Source organism: Prunus mume, linkage group LG3, assembly GCF_029339155.1.
Source record: "Prunus mume cultivar Tortuosa linkage group LG3, ASM2933915v1, whole genome shotgun sequence".
Taxonomy (NCBI): Eukaryota; Viridiplantae; Streptophyta; class Magnoliopsida; order Rosales; family Rosaceae; genus Prunus; species Prunus mume.
This window is the reverse complement of record NC_142700.1, coordinates 12,894,713-12,913,146: the sequence shown is the minus strand read 5'-3', so window position 1 is coordinate 12,913,146 and position 18,434 is coordinate 12,894,713. Positions and strand designations below refer to the sequence as shown.

Sequence of the window (18,434 nt, the reverse complement as noted above, 5' to 3'; positions counted from 1 at the left end):
ATCCGACAAAATTAAATCCATTCCCTATTCAACATAATAGAGAGTGATCATGAAAACATTAAACATAAAATCCATGAACCCAAACCTCCAACAACATTATTAAAAGATTGCAAAACATATATCTAAAACCTTTTAACAAAACAACCTAATATCATTCAATGAATTTACAAGGGGAAGATAAGGGTTTGTACTTACAGGTTGGCAAAGCTCACAAATTATGGCCTACTTGGATTTGACGGAGCCTGGACAGCCCAACTTTGAATTAGAGATTAAGTGAGAGAGCGAAATTTTATGTTGCGTGAAATCTGAAAATTTTAGGGTTTAGGGTTATAAGTATAAGACTTAGAGCGAAATCTGAAAATTTTAGGTCGCGCGAATTTTTTTTGGAAAGCGCGCTCTTTAAAACATCGACGGAAAAAACAACTGTTGTTAAAATGTCACTTTAAACATGACGCTTATTACATTAAAGACGTCGTGGTAAAACTATGTACGACGCAAAATCAAATAGCAGTCGTCAAAACTAAGAGAAACTATGGCGAAAGTTTTACCAAACGTAAATGCATTATTCCACGACTCAAACACTGAACTTAACACCGTTTATTTTAAAGAAACCACATCGTTTGTTGAACCAATAGCGTCGTTTGAATAACCTTTTACGTTTTTTTTAAAATTGATGACGTTGTTATTCGTGTACAACGTCATTTTAAAGGAACATAAACACCGTCGTCAAAAAAATAAACATCGACTAAAAACATAAATACCGTCGTTAAAAAATAATACCCTAAACCCTAAATTAAATATTACTAAACTATAATTTTATAAAAGGGTTTATGGTTTTACAGCCTAATATATAACAAATATAAACCGGAAACCCCAAAAATTATCCTTTAATCCTAAACCCTAATAAATAACAATTCTAAACCCTAAACCCTAAACCATCAAACTATAAGTGATGTTATGACTCATCAAAACAATTTATTTTCGGGTGGTCATTTTAAATTTGTAATACTCAAACTGAATTTTTTTAAGGTTTAGAGGGAAGAAAATATATCAATGACTTCATAGAAGTTGACGTTTCATTTTTTGGATTTATTTTAAATTTATTTTGAATATTTTGAATTAAAAATAATAAAATATTCTTAGATCAACAACAAACCACGTCGGGGTTAAGAAATTAAAGACGTTGTAAATCATAATAAACGACTCACTTGTAAAAAGGACGTCGTTTAAAAGAGAAACCATGGCGGATGTTTCACCATCCAACGTAAACTCAAAATTCCACGACTCAATCACAGTTGTTAAAAAGTAATACCCTAAACCCTAAACCCTAAACCCTAAATTATATATTTTTAAAGTATAATTTTATAAAAGGGTTTATGGTTTTACAGCCTAATATATAACAAACATAAACTGTAAACCCCAAAAATTATCCTTTAATCCTGAACCCTAATAAATAACAATCCTAAACCCTAAACCCTAAACCATCAAACTATAAGTGATGTTATGACTCATCAAAACAATTTATTTTTGGGTGGTCATTTAAATTTGTATTACTCAAACTGAATTTTTTTAAGGTTTAAGGGGAAGAAAATATATCAATGACTTCATAGGAGTTGACGTTGCATTTTTTGATCTATTTTAAATTTATTATGAATATTTTGAATGAAATAGAATAAAATATTCCTATAAACACAACAAACCACGTCCACTTTAAGAAAGTAACGACGTTGTAAATATAATAAACGACTTACTTGTTGAAAGGACGTCGTTTAAAAGCGAAACCATGGCGAAATTTTCACTAAAACGCCGTCCCATCGACATACAAACGGTATATCACGACTTAAACAAAAAAGGTATCGCCGTGTAATTTAATTACCACATCATATCGGTCGTCTAAATATCTTTTTACGTCGGATTTGTTTCAACGATGACGTTGTTTCCAACACCAGAAGACGACGGTTTTTGACATACGGTTTTTGACATAATTATGTCATTGGAAAGTTATTACACGTCGGTTACGCATAATTTGTTTTTTTTTTAAATTAAGAAAACCTCAACAAATTTTCAGAGAAAAAAAGGATGTATATTATAGACAAAATTTGTACATTATATATTATAGACAAAATTTATACATTATATAAAAATATCAAGTGTTCTAAAAATCCTCTAGTCCACATGAAGGCGAACAAACTCTGCCCATTCATTCCTGACTTCATCAATGGCTGCTTAGGGGTATGACGCTTACTCTTTTCCCTTGGCAAACTGCAATCCATAAACAATGATTATTAAGCTTTATAAATAAAAGGAAATTCAATCACAGACGACGCTATTTTCATAACCGACGTAGTATATCGATGCAACGACGATAATTTTAAAGGACCGTCGTTGATAATACAAAAAATCACATAAAATGTATCTGAAAATTTTCCTCTTACCGTCTTCTCAAACTCCAGGGAAAGATCCATGATGATGTCTCTCATGAAGTGCATGACATAATACCCGCATTCGACACTGCTGGGTTGCTTTGGTGTGCCTGGCGAGTTTTCCAAATGGGTGCTTTACTGACCTTATGCGCCTATGTAGGAATTATAAATTTTTATAGCACTGTTCACCATGTTTTTGGCCTCCTCATTAACCACACGATTTTCGTGCAGATGATCCAGAAAATAGATGGTTTCCTTCTTTGCTCTCACAATCAGCAAGACCCAATGACGGCTGCACAAAATTAATATAAAACAAAGATATATAAAAAAGTCAGCACAAGAAAACACACGACGGTTATTTATAAAAACGACGTATTATATAGTTTCACACGACGAAATAACATAGCAATCGATGTCATTATAAATTTATCACGACAGTAATTAATTAACGACGTGGTTACAGGTTTCAAACGACTCAATAAATAAAGAACCGACGTGGTTAGATGTTTCAAACGGCACAAAATTAGTTAAACAATTTTATACGCAGTGCATCATACAAACAAAATCCTGTTAAGGAGACTAACCCTGGATTGTAAGGCATCATGAAAATCTGTTCACCATCTGTCTTACGAAGTTGGTGGCTACCAATCGTGATCATCGATTAGTGACCCAGCGTTGGCACTAACTTGAGCAGGGTCGATAAAGCCAACCATGTTGAACATATTTGCTTCTTTCAAATGATCATATAAGCATCTAAATATATAAAACAAAGATATATAAAAAAGTAAGCACAAAAAAACACACGACGGTTATTTATAAACAAATGACTTATTATACAATTTCACACGACCCAATGAAATAGAAATCGGCGTTATCATTAATTTATCACGACCGTACATAACTAACGACGTGGTTAGTAGTTTCAAACGACACAATAAATAAACCACCGATGTCTTATGCTATAATGATTTTTTTTTTTTCAACACAAATTTGAGTGTGAAATAAATATTTGATAAGGACAAACCTCATATATACTGCAAGCACAGTAGCCCCAATTTCTTCCATGCCTGCTAACTGTGTAATATCTTCAGGAAAGATGAAGGTACTGCGATCTGCACCAAACACCTCATTCTCAATTGTAAAGGTCATGATCTTCTCCTGAGGTTTTAGTGTGGTTTCCACATAACGACAAAGGGATTGTAAGGAAGATGGCACCTCCACCTTTGAATAATCAACTACTTCAATACCCTGTTTAAAGAAATAAAGCAAAATAAAATGACGTGGTAATTCAATAAACACGACGGTTTAAAGAAAACAACGTCGTCTGATAATAATTTAAACGACGGTAACAAAACACCGTCATGTTGAATAATTTATTACGTCATAGGAAACAAATTCCGACGTCTAAGTTGAAAACAAACGACGGTTTAAAGAAACTATCGACGTCAGAAATTTGAAAAACAGATAAAAAAGGCAAAGTTATGAGAATATACCTTTTCATCATGCTTTTCTTCATCTTCTTTTTTCTCTTTCTTCTCTTAATCTTGTTTTTCTTCTTTCTTCTCTTCATCTTTTTTTTCTTCTTTCTTCTCTTCATCTTGATTTTCTAAATCCCCAGATTTCTGTTTTTAGTAATAAAGAAATATATATATAAGACAGATTGTACAGAAAGTAAAAAAATTAAATCAAAATGTCGCGGTAAGGCATAAAATAAGACGGTATGTAAAAATTATGGACGTCTTAAAATTATTAAAGGATGGTAAATAATAAATGTCGTGGGGATTTATATATTACGTCGGTAAGGACTAAAACCGTCGTCTAAATCACCACAAAAGTTTTAAAAAATAACGACGTCCAATGGCGTGTAAAACAAGTAAACTAAATACGACGTGGTATTGAAATCCAAACGACGGTTTATTAATAAAATCGTCGTGGTATGCATTTCAAACGATGGTTTGATTCATAATAACGACGTCTAATTGCTTTTTTTTTAAAAAAAAATAGAGAATTCAGAGTTCAGATATGTTACCATTTCTTCCTGCTTTTCCCCATTTTTAGCAATATCATCCTCAAAATTTAGGGATCTCACATCCCCAGAGCAGCTTGCTTTGTCAGACATTGGATTTTTGGGGCTTTGCTCTAGACCTTAGTTTTGACAGGGGCTAGTTTCGGTTTAAGCATGCTTGGATCAAAATTGGGGATTTGTTGGGAAAGCTGACTCAGTAAATGTTCCCTCTCAGCCTCTACCAATTGCTTGGTTCTAGCCTCCATCCTTAAAGTCTCTTCCCTTGATCTAGCTTCCATCTTCTTAGTCTGTTCTTGAAGGAAAATTCTTACATTTTCCTTTAATTGATCGGCAAACTTTACCTTCTGTTGTCTAGGTAAATTGAAGTATTGCCTAGGGGAAATCCTAGCACCTACCCCTCTTACTCTCCTTGGATGCTCGGGACCCAAAGCCAAGGTCAACACATCATTACTTGCCAGATACATTGAGACCGCCTTCAGAGACTTTTTTTTGCAATTCATCCTAATACAAAGATATATAAAAAAGTTAGCACAAGAAAACACATGACGGTTATTTATAAACAAACGACGTATTATATAATTTCACACGACGCAATAACATAGAAATCGACGCTATCATATATTTATCACGACGTTACTTAAAGAACGACGTGGTTAGTTGTTTCAAACGACGCAATAAATAAACCACCGACGTCTTATGCTATAATTACAAAAAACAGAGTAGCGATTCCAAATTCAGACCTGTAATGACATCTTTAAAACATCTCGACATAGTAATATCATTCAAAAGACGCAATAAATAAAACACCGACGTCTTATGTTATAATTACAAAAACAGAGTAGTGTTTGTGCCTAATAAATCACGGTCATAAACTGACTGAAGGGACTTCCTCTCGGCCCTAGCACCTACCATTTCGTTAGGCATTTCGCATTCCTGGAAACAAAACAAAAGCTGTAAAGGCAAAATCCTCTCGGCCTCGCGACCGCGGTATTACGAGCGAAGTCGTAAAGACACGGCCGAAGATCGTGGTTAAATCGCCACGTGGCCTCAGGGTCTCACGCCCCATTTAATGAAGTAATGCCTCTGACTATCGCAGCAAACCCACTAGTCGCAAGAAGTATTTAATGCGAGGGAAGAAGAAGTAGTGAAGTCAGGATTTGGTGATGGAAATCAGAGTGGTTAGGCGCAAACATTCTCACAAGTAATCTTACAATTTGAGGTCAAATCACCAACCACCAAACCAGGGCATTAAATGCGTTCCCACGACTAAGAGGGCAGAACCCACGATCAAGGCGGTGGCCGAGATTTACCGGGATTTATAGGGGTCACACCACCATGCTTCACGATCCCAAATGCCGATTTGACTACCCACTTGCCCCGATCGGGGTCCACCACTTGAGTCTTTTCAGCCTTGATTGTCCCTCCAGGACTCCCCCTATAAATACTAAGCTCAAGACTACATTCAAAGGGTTCAAACACCAAACCAAAAGCCTCCCACGGAGCAAATTATATTTTCCTGTAATGCACTTTCAATACATTTATTTGCTTTCCTAGGAGTAGCGGTAGATTGTAAGGAAAATTCATTCATCAATATATCATACGACCCTTGATTTTGAAGGCGCCGGAGCACCATCTCTGTTATCATCTCATTCACCCTATATATCATAATACCGTCGCTCTCGAGCAACGCACTGGAGCATCGCCTAAAACCCGCCACCAACTCCACCACAAAGCGGCATTGTAGCTCGGGCCGTGAACACGATCATTGAGATCGGTTCCTCTCTCGGCTACAATCGTTTGATTAGAGTCGAGCGCAAACAGCGCATCATTTAACCATCTTCTACCCAAACCTCATCACCATCTCGGCCTTACGGTGGCCGTCTTGACACGCCGTGCACAACCGCTTGTATCCAAAAGTAGGATGCCACGTGTTAAAGCACATCCCCTCGACCGGAGCACCAGGCCGTGAGATTTGCGCAGCCAACAAGTAGTGATTCCAAATTCAGACATGTAATGACGTTTTTTAAAACATGTCGACGTAGTAATATCATTCACACGACGCAAAATATAACATTAGACATAATAAGAATTATCAGGGCAATACAGAGTTTAATAAAAATTTAAAACAGAGTAAGTAGGCTTACAATTAATTTTACTTTCTCTGCCGCCTTTGGATTAGGGATGTTACCATCTTTGTCTTGTCTAGCTTTCTTCTATGAGGTAGATCGATCAATTTCTACCCCAGGCATGGTTTCCTCCAATTGATCCTCCAAACCAGCATATCCTTTTTGAGACAATTGATGATTGTACTCAAGTTTCTCCCTAATCTTTGAATGTTGAGAATGCACAGACACAAATTCTTGGGATAACCTTGAAGCTAAAAGGCATCCCATTCTGCTTTCTCTAGGAATTTATATAGTTCAGGGGGTTGACTTAATTTCTCCCTCTCCTTGATGTATAGAAGGATATAATGCCTCGTTAGTGTATACTTGAAATCCTTCCATTTCTTGGCAGCAGAAGATAACACTGGGTTCTTGCCCCCTTGACCTACCACAAAAGCCATGTCAACGACTTCCCAAATCTGCTCCTTTATATCCTTGGGGATTTCAGCCCATTTCTTGTCCACAAGTGGGACTCTGGAGCGTGCCAACACACCAATGTAGGACTGCATCTCAGTATGTGCATGGCCACATCCTTTCCCCTTTTATTATACTCAACAACTGGCTTGATTTTCTGAAATTTTCTCTTCACAACACGAGGCATTGTGCTCATACCTTGACCTAACTTGAATCCTCAGAAATTGTTGTCGTGCGGGCTAGTTCTGTCTCAGCAAATGAAACAAACTTCATCTTCTTCAAGGACTTGTCTTGAGGAGTTACCATTCCAAGCTCCTTACCTTCATTTTTTTTTTTGAGCCAGAGTCCTTACTTTGGTCTTGAGAAACCATGGTTCTGAGACAAATCAAACCTGCAAGTGAAAATATTTCAGGAAAAAATTAAGAACACAAACGACGGTTATTCATAAAACATGACGTATGATAAGATTTTACACGACGCAATAACATAACATCAGACGTTATAAATGTTTAAAACGATGATACTTAAACAATGACGAAGCAATATAAAAGAAGACGTAATAAGAACTTATTAAGGCAATATTTACACTCCGTCATGATATTTAAATTCAAATGACGTTAATATTAATATAACGTCGTGGTATTAACATTCACACGACGTGATAATAAGATACCGTCGTCTATATAAGATTCCAAACCCTTCTTTCTTTGTCTGTGAATGTTTGATCGCAGGTTTGATTTCTCTAAACCATGGTTTTTGTTTTTCCTAATTTGATAAAATACAAAGACAAAGAAAGAAGGTTTTGGAATCTTATATAGACGACGGTATCTTAATATAATGTCGTGGTATTAACATTCACACGACGTGAATAATAAGATACCGTCGTCTATATAAGATCCCAAACCCTACTTTCTTTTTCTTTGTATTTTATCAAATTAGGAAAAACAAAAACCATGGTTCAGAGAAATCAAACCTGTAATCAAACAAGCAAATAAAAAAATGACGGTCAATTTAAAAACAACTTAGATCAATTTTCAGACGACGCTAGGACAACTGACGAACCATCGTGGTCTACATATTTAACCATGTAAATAGAATTAAAGCTGTGTTCAAAGTTGGAAACTTTCCCTCTTTGTCTGTATATTTTATCAAACTTGGAAAGAATTAAAACAAAAAAGGTAAAAAGATAAAAAGATTTTCAAAACAAAAACCGTATGAGCATGCAAAACAGCAATAAAAATAGTGAGAAATGAAAGCTTACCTTTCGCATGCAATGAAAGCTTCCTCTCGAGTTTGGTGTTTAAGTTCAGAGATGAAGACGAAGACGAGAGAAGACGATTAGATACACTAACGGTTCTCTAACAAGGAAAAAAGACGAAAAGTTTTCTTTCAGAGATTGAAATTTTTATCGGGTTTGGAAACGATTGCATGTGTAAGTCAGGTAGACGAAAAGTTGAATATATACACAAACCGTTTCATAAAAATAAGACGGCGGTTTATAGAGAACGATGACGTATAAATAAAAAACTACGACGATAATTTGAACTTAGGACGTGGTAAATAAATACGACAGTAGTGTTGTAGGTACCGTCGTAGCAAACTTCAAAATAAAAGTCGGTAAATTAATGTATCGCGTCATGGTACAAGGATTTAACAGGTTTTTTTTTTGTAATATACTGGCGTGGGTTTTATAATATACGACGTATATTAAATAATAACCAACGTTGATTTTACAATTAAACGGCAGTTTGTGTGTAAGGACTGCAGTGGGTTTTAAAAATTTATTGTATAAATTTGTCGCTTTCTTCGTTTCAGTTTTCATTTAGGTTTCCAAGTTCTTCCTCTCTCACAGACACTCTCTCTCACATCTCAAAGACAATAATTTGGATGTCTTTCTCAAAGAGAAATGGAGTTTACTCTCTAACAAATCTATGTCCACAAGAAGAAGCTTGTCATCTAGCCTTCTCACTTCAGTGATCAGGCCTAATAGAAGACTTAGTGCTTCTGAATACTCCTTGCTTTCCATCAAAGAGATGCAAGCTGGCCTCCACTCTGTCGAAGGAAAGTTCGTTTCTCAGCACGGGTCCACTACACCATTTCTTTGCAAAGGGAAATCTGAAGATCAGATGTGCCTGATCCTCTACTCGATTTTCTTGGCTAAGAAGATCCGTCAGATTTGTGATAGCCTGTTCCTTTATCCGTAGAGCTTCAGAAGAAAAAGATGGGTTTTCAAGAATGCGATAAAGAATATAAATGGCTTCAGATGGCCTCTAAAGCCTAAGCAATCGAATTTGTAAAGACATTGTCAATGCTTTGAACTATCCAAGTCATGCAGAAAGAGAACAGACCAAACTATTAAAATTGAAACAACGACGGTTTTTTGTTATACCGTCGTCTTTTTTGGTCGTCTTTTTTGTCGTCGTAGTATATTAAAGTAAGATGGCGGTAGGTTTATAATTACCGACGTAGATTATTTTTGTTAAACGTCGTTAAGTGTAATATAATCAATGTGGATTTTATTTTTTAATTATAAATAGAGTTTTTTTTCCCGAGTTCTTTCAGTTTTAGTTTTCAATTACAGTGCATTATAAATAGAGTTTTTTTTCCCGAGGAAATTTAAAATGATGGAAATTAATGTTCTAGAATTTGTAAAGTTTCTTGTTTGGGTGACTGATTTAAATCAAATACGAATATAAAAACAACAACGGTTTTTTGTTCTACTGTCCTCTTTTTTCACTAAGATGACGCAATATATTTGTTTTGCGACGTGGATTCGTTTTGTTAAACGTCGTTAGGTGTAATTTAACCGACATGAATTTGATTTTTTAATTATAAATACAGTTTTTTTTTCACGAGTTCTTTCAGTTTTAGGTTTCAACTTCTTCTTGCTCTTTTCTCTGTCTCACCTCACCTCTTAGGAGGCAATTGTTTGGATGTTGGTGTGTGTGTATGTTTTGTGTGTCTAATTCGCAAACATACACACATCACCAATTTTCAAAAAATTGTCTATCTGATTACAAATCTGTGGCTGCCGTCATGAAATTTTAGAATGCAATTGTTTGGATGTTGTTGTGTGTGTGCGTTTGTGTAGATACACAAACGCACACACATCATCAACTTCCAAAAAATTGTCTCTCTGATTGCAAATTTGAGACTGCCGTCGTCAAATTTCAGAGGCAATTTTTTGGATGTTAATACGTATGTGCGATTGTGTATCTCAAAGACACAAATACATATGCATCATTAACCTCTAAAATATTGTCTTTCTGGTAAGATTATGATGAGAAATAGAGTTCCATCTAGTAAGATTTCGTAACCCTTGGGATCTCAGAAAAATCTGATTATGTCGGCAGTTTTCTATATAAACCGTCATGGTTATTTCAATTCTTGTCGTTAAGTTGATCTACCGACGTAGGATAACAAAATCCAAGAAATAAATTGTTAAAAAAAATTCTTATTAAGACGACGGTTTAAATATAAGGTATGACGTATAAAGTGAATAAATACGACATTAAATTTTATAATAAGTCGTTACCCCCAACGTGGTGAGAGTTAAAGATACCGTCGTAGAACTATATGAGAAAGACGTCGATATATTTATCTTTGCCGTAGTTGTACATTAATTTAATACGGCGGTATTTTGTATTATACCGCCGTGGATTTATTTGTAATTATACGGCGCCTTATACGAAAACTTGGTTGTGTTAATTTCTCAGTAAAAACGGCGGCTTTTTTTGACATCATCGTCTTTACTTTCTACGTCGGTCTATTCATAACTTATGTCGTTCTTTGTTGACTTAGATTTTACTATGCGGAAATCCTATTTCAATAAGACGTCGGTTTTTTAATTAGGTGCGTGGTTTTTTAGGAACAACCATTGGAATCTCCATTTTTTAGGTGTCTAAGGTGTTATTACATGGTGGTTTTATAGAACCGTCGTCTTTTAAAAAACAACGACGGTTTTCCCTTAGACCGACGTTTTTTTCTGGTTGTCTTTGTCACTTTTTGTAGTAGCTCAAGTACAACCTCTTCATAAATTGCCAAAGACCGAAAGGCTATTAATAACTCTTGAATTTTATTTCTTATATCTTGAGTGGTGCAATGGCTGCTTCATCCGATCATTCACAACTGGAGCAATTTCCCTTCCCTTTGAGCTAAGCGAATAGTTTTGCAGCTACTTCATATTGGTAACATATGTTATCATAGAGATACTACTATATTAACAGAAAAGTGATAGAGTAGTTCTTATCATTTTTGTGCGGGATATAACTCATGCTCCCATACACAAATATGCCCCTAGCACAAGCTCCTCCACTCCAAAATGAAATTCTGAATGTCTTCATTGACTCTGAAAGTGTAATCATATTCAAATGAAAAGGCAACCAGGTTCTGTTGGAGCAGGATTTCTTTCAAGAAGATATACCTCCACAGCTTTCAAGAAGAAATACCTCCACAGGTTCTTGGTGAAGTCCGCACGCTTCCTCGGTTGAAAAAGAACTCCGGATTGTGTTCCCAAGGACGAACGATGAAAATGGGGTGAGTACCTGCAAAAGTCACTCTGACACTCAGGTCAGTGTTTATGCAGCGGACTCTGAGTGTTCAATTGAATTTCTCGTACCTTTTGGAGGTCTAGCTGGGTTTTTATAGCGCTTCGAGTTCTTGGGTTTAGCCCCACTTCCCTAGCCTTGTGCATCCCATCCTCCACTTCACACTTCTCTCGTGGGAGGGAAGTGAGTTAAGTGGGACTTTGGAATAAGATTTCTTCTAATTGAACGCATGATGTTGTGGTGGGCTCATGGCTGAGCCCAAATAAACCAGTTGTTTTCTTTCTTGGGCTTGCTGGTCAAACCCAAAAATATAATTCCTATTGGATCATTACCAACCCATGCATGTTGCTTTCATATCCTACACGTGAAATATCCAAGTATGAATTTTTATGCACGTTGCTTACTTTTCAAGTTTCAACTTTGGACTTTTAACCCCATGTGAAATATCCAAGTACGGACAACCAATCCCATGCGCGAACCCTTTCTCTTTATTTTGGATTTTTGCACCTCACCCGATCCCGCATTGCTTTTGGATTTTTCTCACTCCAGCCAGTCCCAGATGGACCCCATGCAAATTTCTCTTATTTTTCCTTTGCGCTTCAACCGATCCGGTGGGTCAGTTAGGACCGTTGTCCCTGGCGCTAATGTTGCATCGTCTATTGCCAACACTGGGCCCATCCTTGGATTTACGGGCTTCACCTCACCTGTTGGATTTTCCACTTGTGCTGGGCCTACCTCGGATGCCGTTCCTGACCCATTTGATGACGCGTCTTAGGTTGTTTTGTTTTGTTCACTACTTGTTGTATTTTCTTTTCGGTTTTATCTTTGTTTTGGTGTACTCAATTAGCTTGGGTCCATTCCCAAAATTTGGATTTCCATTTTAGAAGGTTTGTTTTAGAAAATGCAAAATCCAAATATTATGAAGTGTGCACCGGAGAAGATCCTCTTTTTGCTTTTCCATAATATAAATAGTCTGTTATATTAGTATGATGTTTCATACCCCCAACTTATCTTTTATAGTTAGTGTTCCATTTGTGTTTTGCAGGCCTGAGTCATTGGGTACTATTGTTGGAATTGTTTTCTTGGTCCTGGGAATCTTATTCCAGTATTTCAACTTCACTGCAGATTCAAATGTAAGTTTGCTCTCTTTCATTGAATACAGGAGCATAACTTTATTTCAATTTACAATTTCTGCAATTTATTGTTGCTCAGAGGTGAAACTATTTGTTTTTGGTGAAATAACATGAGAATTCCTGTTTGTTTATTTTATTATCTGTTTGCCTGCTTTTTAAATGTAGTTATTTACATAGTTGAGGGCGTTAGTGAAAAAACTGTTCCCACCAATTGAGGGGTAGGTGGTGAGTACATTTTGTTCAAACCCATTAGAGTTTACAAATGAAAGAGATGGAGAAAATTTGATGGCCTAATACTAATGTGGTGCTTAAATTTGATGGCCTAATACTAATGTGGTGCTTAAATTTGGTGGCCTAATACTAATTTGATGCCCTTATCAGATGTTTTAGATGTAATGAACAAAACTATAACCCATAGCCTGTTATTTCTGCCTTTATTCTGCTTACATTAAAAAAAAAAAAAAAAAAAAAAAAGCAGACAATCTCTCTCTGCTAGTCCCCAACCCTTGGCGCCGCTCTTGGGGAGGTGGTCTGCCCCTCCTCCCCTCCCTCCTCTTCCTCCTGTTTTCTCCTTCTCTCTTTTCCCTCCTCTTCCTTTCTCTCTGTTTATATTTCCTTGTTTCCTCTTCACCCTCCGTGGTGATTTTGCCTCACCCCCCGTGGTGATTTTGCTCACCCTCTGTGGTTCCCACCCAGAATGGGTGTTTTTCCCCTGAGCTCTGTCTCAGATCTGGGGTTTCTTGCCTCCACTTCGGTTTCCTTTAGTCTTTTTCTGCTCTTCCTCAAGTTAACCCTACCCTGTGAGACCCTTTATCTCCCATCTATCCATCTCCTTTCTTCCCCAGCCACCTTCACTTTTCACCCTCCACTTCTTACATCCACACTCTCCTCATCTCTTCTATGTAGTGATGCCGTTCATACATGGCCAGCAATTTCATCTGGGCGCCAGTTCTCAGCTACCACCATTTGCCTCTCGGTTCCTCATCCACCGCTCCCGTTGTTCTTCCTCGGTGGTGTGTGGTGGTCCGTGGCTGCGATTAAAGTGCATCATGCACTTAACACTTGGATTATGGGAGCGCTTCCGCGCGGGTGGCCTGCTCACCCCCATCTTCCGTTGGCCTCTTTGATACCCCCTGGTGTCGGTTACTCCTCCTTGGTGGTGGCAGATCTGTTCCTGGTGGTGTTGTCGGCATGCTATGTGTGGCTGCTCCTGTGTTCTAGATCTAGGGTTTCTTTGTTTAATATTTTATGGGTTTCTGCTGTTTATTTGCTTTTCTATCCTTGGGCCTGTTTTATTTGTTGGTATTGGGCTGCATTGGAAATGAGTTTCCTCAATTTGTAATGCTTTCCACTATTAATGAATAGTATTCCCTGACCAAAAAAAAAAACACCTGTCATTTTCCAAATTTGTACCAACAGAGTTAAAACCTCTGCAGATGACAACAAAGAACATAAGCCACCTCTACAACAGAGCTAACAAGAGAGAGAACCCCTTCTAATAGAGATCAAGGCAGAAAAATCCTCTTTCACCACCCAGTAGCATATATATAAAGACCTATCCAAACTCTTTTGAACAATGAGCAGCTCAATATTGTTGATATTTTGATGTTTTGACTGCTACTTGATTTATTAAAATATGGTCAGTATTTTAATCATGACAAACAACATAAAAAACATGTTATTATCCTTTTTTTTTTTTTTTGTAACTTAGACTTGCTAAACAAAGCATGATGCCACTATTTAGATCTCTATGACTATATAAATAGTACCATCTTTTCTACACATTTCACAACTTCGTACACATTTCACACAGTTTTAAAACCCGCAAAATCGCGCGGGCACCATTGCTAGTGACATTAAAACATCAAATGATGCACTGATTTTAAATGACGGTTGATGTCCGTGAAATGAGAAAAAAAAAAAAAATTTGATATGTTTGTTCTAACTATGTCTAAACCATCTTCCGATCCCACGGTGTAGCATCCATTATCTATGTAATACCCTATTTAATGAAATTCGTATGGCAGGTCTGTGTTTCTAATCCTGTTTCTCAGAGTACACACACCAAGACGACTTGAAACTGTCATTTTCAACATTTTATTGTAAAATGGGTCATCATGTAAATCTTTCATTCAACTTTCAAACAAACTTACATATGAAAAAAGACAGCATGACAAGAAAGGGGAAAATTTTACAGTGCCATGAGCTTTTATGGCTGAAGAAAAAGAAAAAACAGAGTTACTCTTGTTCGATGTTTTGTACCATACACAATCCAACCTCAAGTAAACCCCACTACTTTTTTACACAGATACCATGAATCCATAATATCAAACATAAAATTGAAACAGAGAAAGCACACACACCAGAAACGGTCTCCATTTTTGTCATGGTGAACTTCATGGGATACAAGTTCAACAGCCACATCAACAATTAGTCTTTCAGCTCCACCTACACATCAAATTCATAAATACAGCTTAAACACAAAACAACTTCTTTACAACCTTCAACAACAATAGAAAGAAAAAAGAAGTAGAAATTACCTATGCCCAGAAAATAATAGCAACGTTCAACTTTCAGCTTCCTTCCTTCGCCATTTTCAGCTCTCCAATTCTCTGCATTCTAATTCAAAGTCTCAAAAGATAAACTTTTTCTGCTAATTGGCCAAAACTGGGTCGGTTCTGGCCCAACATTTGTAATATAACGTATTGGGTTCTGGACGAGTTCGATATGATCCGACCCATTTCAGTTTCGGACCAAAAACAGGTCGTGATCTTTCTCAGTTCTCAACTTCTCGCACAGAAAAATCTGAAGAAGAGAAGAGAAGAGAAATGAGTGGAGAAGAATTAGCGGGCCCCCCAGCCCCAAAGCTCCTTCGTCTGCTTTATTTTGTCGGCGCTGGCTGTAAGTCATGAATTTTCATTTCAATTTTAACTCTTTGGTTTTTGAGAGAGAGAGAAAGTCTTCTTCTTCTTCGTTTTTAAATGTTTCGCTGATTTTAAATTCTGGGTAGTTATTTGCATTTGTTTTCTTTCAGGGCTTCATGGAAGAGGTCCATCCGGCGACAATGCAGTGAAAAATTTGTCAGGTGAATCTGTCATGACCAGAAATTATATCATCCGCTTTCAAGCACAGGAAATATCCATGTTGTTATAAGCTGTAGGATGTGTCATGACAACTTTATGAACCGAACATATATCCTTTAAATTTGAGTCCAGTTACTTAGAAATGAAGAAGAAGAAAAAAAAAAAACGGGTAAAGCAAATTGAAAATGCAAAATAAAAAGTACAATATTAATAATATATATCTAACCTCTAAGTCTTCTTTTCATCCTGTTGAGGGGGACTATTATCATCACATAGAGGAGCATATCTTGTAGATTGTCTATGAATCGAAAATACGCATATCTCCATGTCTTGTTAATAACTAAAGAACCACAAACTCCCCAAAATCCTACTATGAATCCCGATGCTGCAAAGATATAAAACCATGGAATCACATTTTCCACGTCTTTATTGTTCTTGTTATCTACATCCATGTCCTTATTTGGTACGCACTTATTTGGAAGTCGGGCATCACAAAGTTTTGGGTTCCCCTCAAACGCAGAAGCTTCGAAGCTTTGGAACTGGGTGCCCGTTGGTATCGATCCTTCGAGGTTATTATATGAGACATTAAATTCTTTTAAGAAATTAAGGCTCTCCAATGACGATGGGATTATTCCAGACAAGTGATTCATAGAGAGGTTCAAAATCTCTAAATTTTTTAGGTTAGATATTTGGTCTGGAATGACGCCAGAGAAGGTGTTGGAGTCAAGAAAAAGTAGGCGGAGAAGATGTAATTGGCCGATCTCAGCAGGTATATAACCACTAATGTTATTGTTAGATAAGCGTATCATTGCTGGAACAGAAGACATTTTTTGTTGTAGAACAGTTTGCTTTGAGAATATGCCGAAGCTGCTGCTGCTGAAGATGGGCAATTCAAATTCATAACTAGTGTCGTCTAATTGAGATGAAATATTAGGTTCATATACCAACCTTGGTAATCTACAAAGTTGCTTTGGAAATTCACCTGAAAATTGGTTCTCTGACAAGTAGATATGAAACAGTCTAGGCATAGTCCCCAACCAACTTGGAATTGGCCCTGTGATTTGATTAAAATCCAATCGCAAGATCTCTAGATTCTTGAGCTTTGATAACCATACAGGCATTTGACCAGTGAGGTCAGAATTAAACAAACTCAATAACCGAAGATTTTGGAATCCGTCAAAATCAACCATGTCATCATCATATGGCATTCCCTCACCTTTAAAGGCACCATCAAGCATGAGTACGTGAAGACTTTTGCAACTCATTAATATCTTCATTGCCCCTATGAGGTTGGTGAATCGGTTGTGACCAAGGCAGAGGAAGGACATGGATTTCAATGAAATAATTTCAACTTGTATTTGTCCCTTTAGATAATTTCTACTCAATCCAATGGCTTTTAACGACCGACATGAGTAAAGGCTTATAGGAACCGTACCAGAGAAGTTATTCATCCTGAGGTCAAGTTTATTAAGTTGACTCAGTCTGGAGAAATCAAACATGGAGATATCTCCTTCCAAGTTGTTGTTTAACAAATGCAGTTCTACAAGGTTTGTGCAATTTATCAAAGACTGGGGCAAAGAACCTTCTAAATTGTTGAAATCAAGGGTCAACAATTTCAACTTGGAGAGCTTCCCCAAATTGTGAGGAAGCTCGCCATTCAATTGATTAAAGTAGAGGTCAAGGATAGCAAGGTTAGTGAGGTTGGCAATTCTATCACTAATGGCTCCATGTAGTGAATTGAGAGGTAATGCAATTTCTTCAAGTTTGGTAGCATTATAGATATCTTTTGGAAATAATCCCGAGAGGTTATTGTGACCGGCATGAAAAACCTGCAGTTTGGAACACTTTCCTAGCCCAGGAGCAAGGTTGCCACTGAATACATTGGAAGAAAAATCCAATAGCCTAAGGGAGGGAGAAGAATGAAGACAAATAGAGGATGGGACATACCCTGTGAAGGTATTGTTGCTGACATTGAAACTAGTCAAGTTGCTTGCTTGTTGGAAGAATGAAGATGGAATTGCACCAAAGAAGTGATTGCTGGACAAATCAACTGTCCGTATATTAATAGATGGTAGAGAAAGTGGTAGTTCTCCAAAAATACGGTTATAGCTCAAATCAAGGATCTCAAGTTGATTCAAAGACAAGAAGAACTGAGTTTCAAGTGAACCATATAGTGAATTGTGGGAAAGGTTCAAGTGGGTGAGATGTGTGAGATTTGCAAGTGAAAAGGGAGAGATACCTCCTTTGAGCCCTTTGGAAGGTAAGAGCAAACGGGTGACCCAACCATCTTGATCACAAGTGATGCCCTTCCAATGACAACAATCAAGGGATGTCCAATTTAAAGGAGGAGAAGATAGAGCGGAGGCAAAGGACAGGAGGGAGCTGCGTTCAGTTTGTTTGCAGGCATGGATATTTGTAGATATAATGCAAGAGAATAAGAGGAAGAGAAGGAAGGGATGAGCCATTAGGTTATAAGCTTGCACTAACATGTTGCTTTGTGTATGTGCCGTTGCTCACATGTATTTACGTATATAAGAGCAATGATGCTTGAAAAGGATGCAAACATCAGTACAAATTGAGAAGTCGGCAAACTACAACAAATTGTACGGTTGAAGAGATATTCCCACTAATGAAACGAGAGAGATA

The 18,434-nt window shown here is 37.1% G+C and overlaps 1 protein-coding gene and 1 pseudogene across 2 annotated transcripts; both read right to left on the bottom strand.

The window, feature by feature from the left end:
• LOC148918776 (uncharacterized) overlaps positions 1 to 18,434 on the bottom strand; it is an 83,573-nt pseudogene that overhangs the window by 21,322 nt on the left and 43,817 nt on the right.
• On the bottom strand, positions 13,935 to 18,389 carry LOC148918778 (receptor-like protein 2). Of its 2 annotated transcripts, XM_089049114.1 has the most exons (4): positions 16,015 to 18,307; positions 15,246 to 15,796; positions 15,069 to 15,153; positions 13,935 to 14,076 (listed from the first exon to the last, which is right to left on the bottom strand). In XM_089049114.1, exons 1-2 carry the CDS (start codon positions 18,275 to 18,277, stop codon positions 15,744 to 15,746), a joined length of 2,316 nt encoding a protein of 771 aa, XP_088905240.1. In that variant the 5' UTR covers positions 18,278 to 18,307; the 3' UTR covers positions 13,935 to 14,076; positions 15,069 to 15,153; positions 15,246 to 15,743. The 2 variants fall into 2 exon arrangements, with proteins under 2 accessions (XP_088905240.1, XP_088905241.1); XM_089049115.1 differs by lacking the exon at positions 13,935 to 14,076 and having other exon boundaries at positions 14,801 to 15,153; positions 16,015 to 18,389.

Coding starts and splice junctions, on each gene's coding strand:
- LOC148918778 (XM_089049115.1), bottom strand. CDS start 18,277: ATGTTAGTGCAAGCTTATAACCTAATGGCTCATCCCTTCCTTCTCTTC. Junction 15,797..16,014: donor GATGAAAAGAAGACTTAGAG/GTTAGATATATA, acceptor TGGTCATGACAG/ATTCACCTGACAAATTTTTC.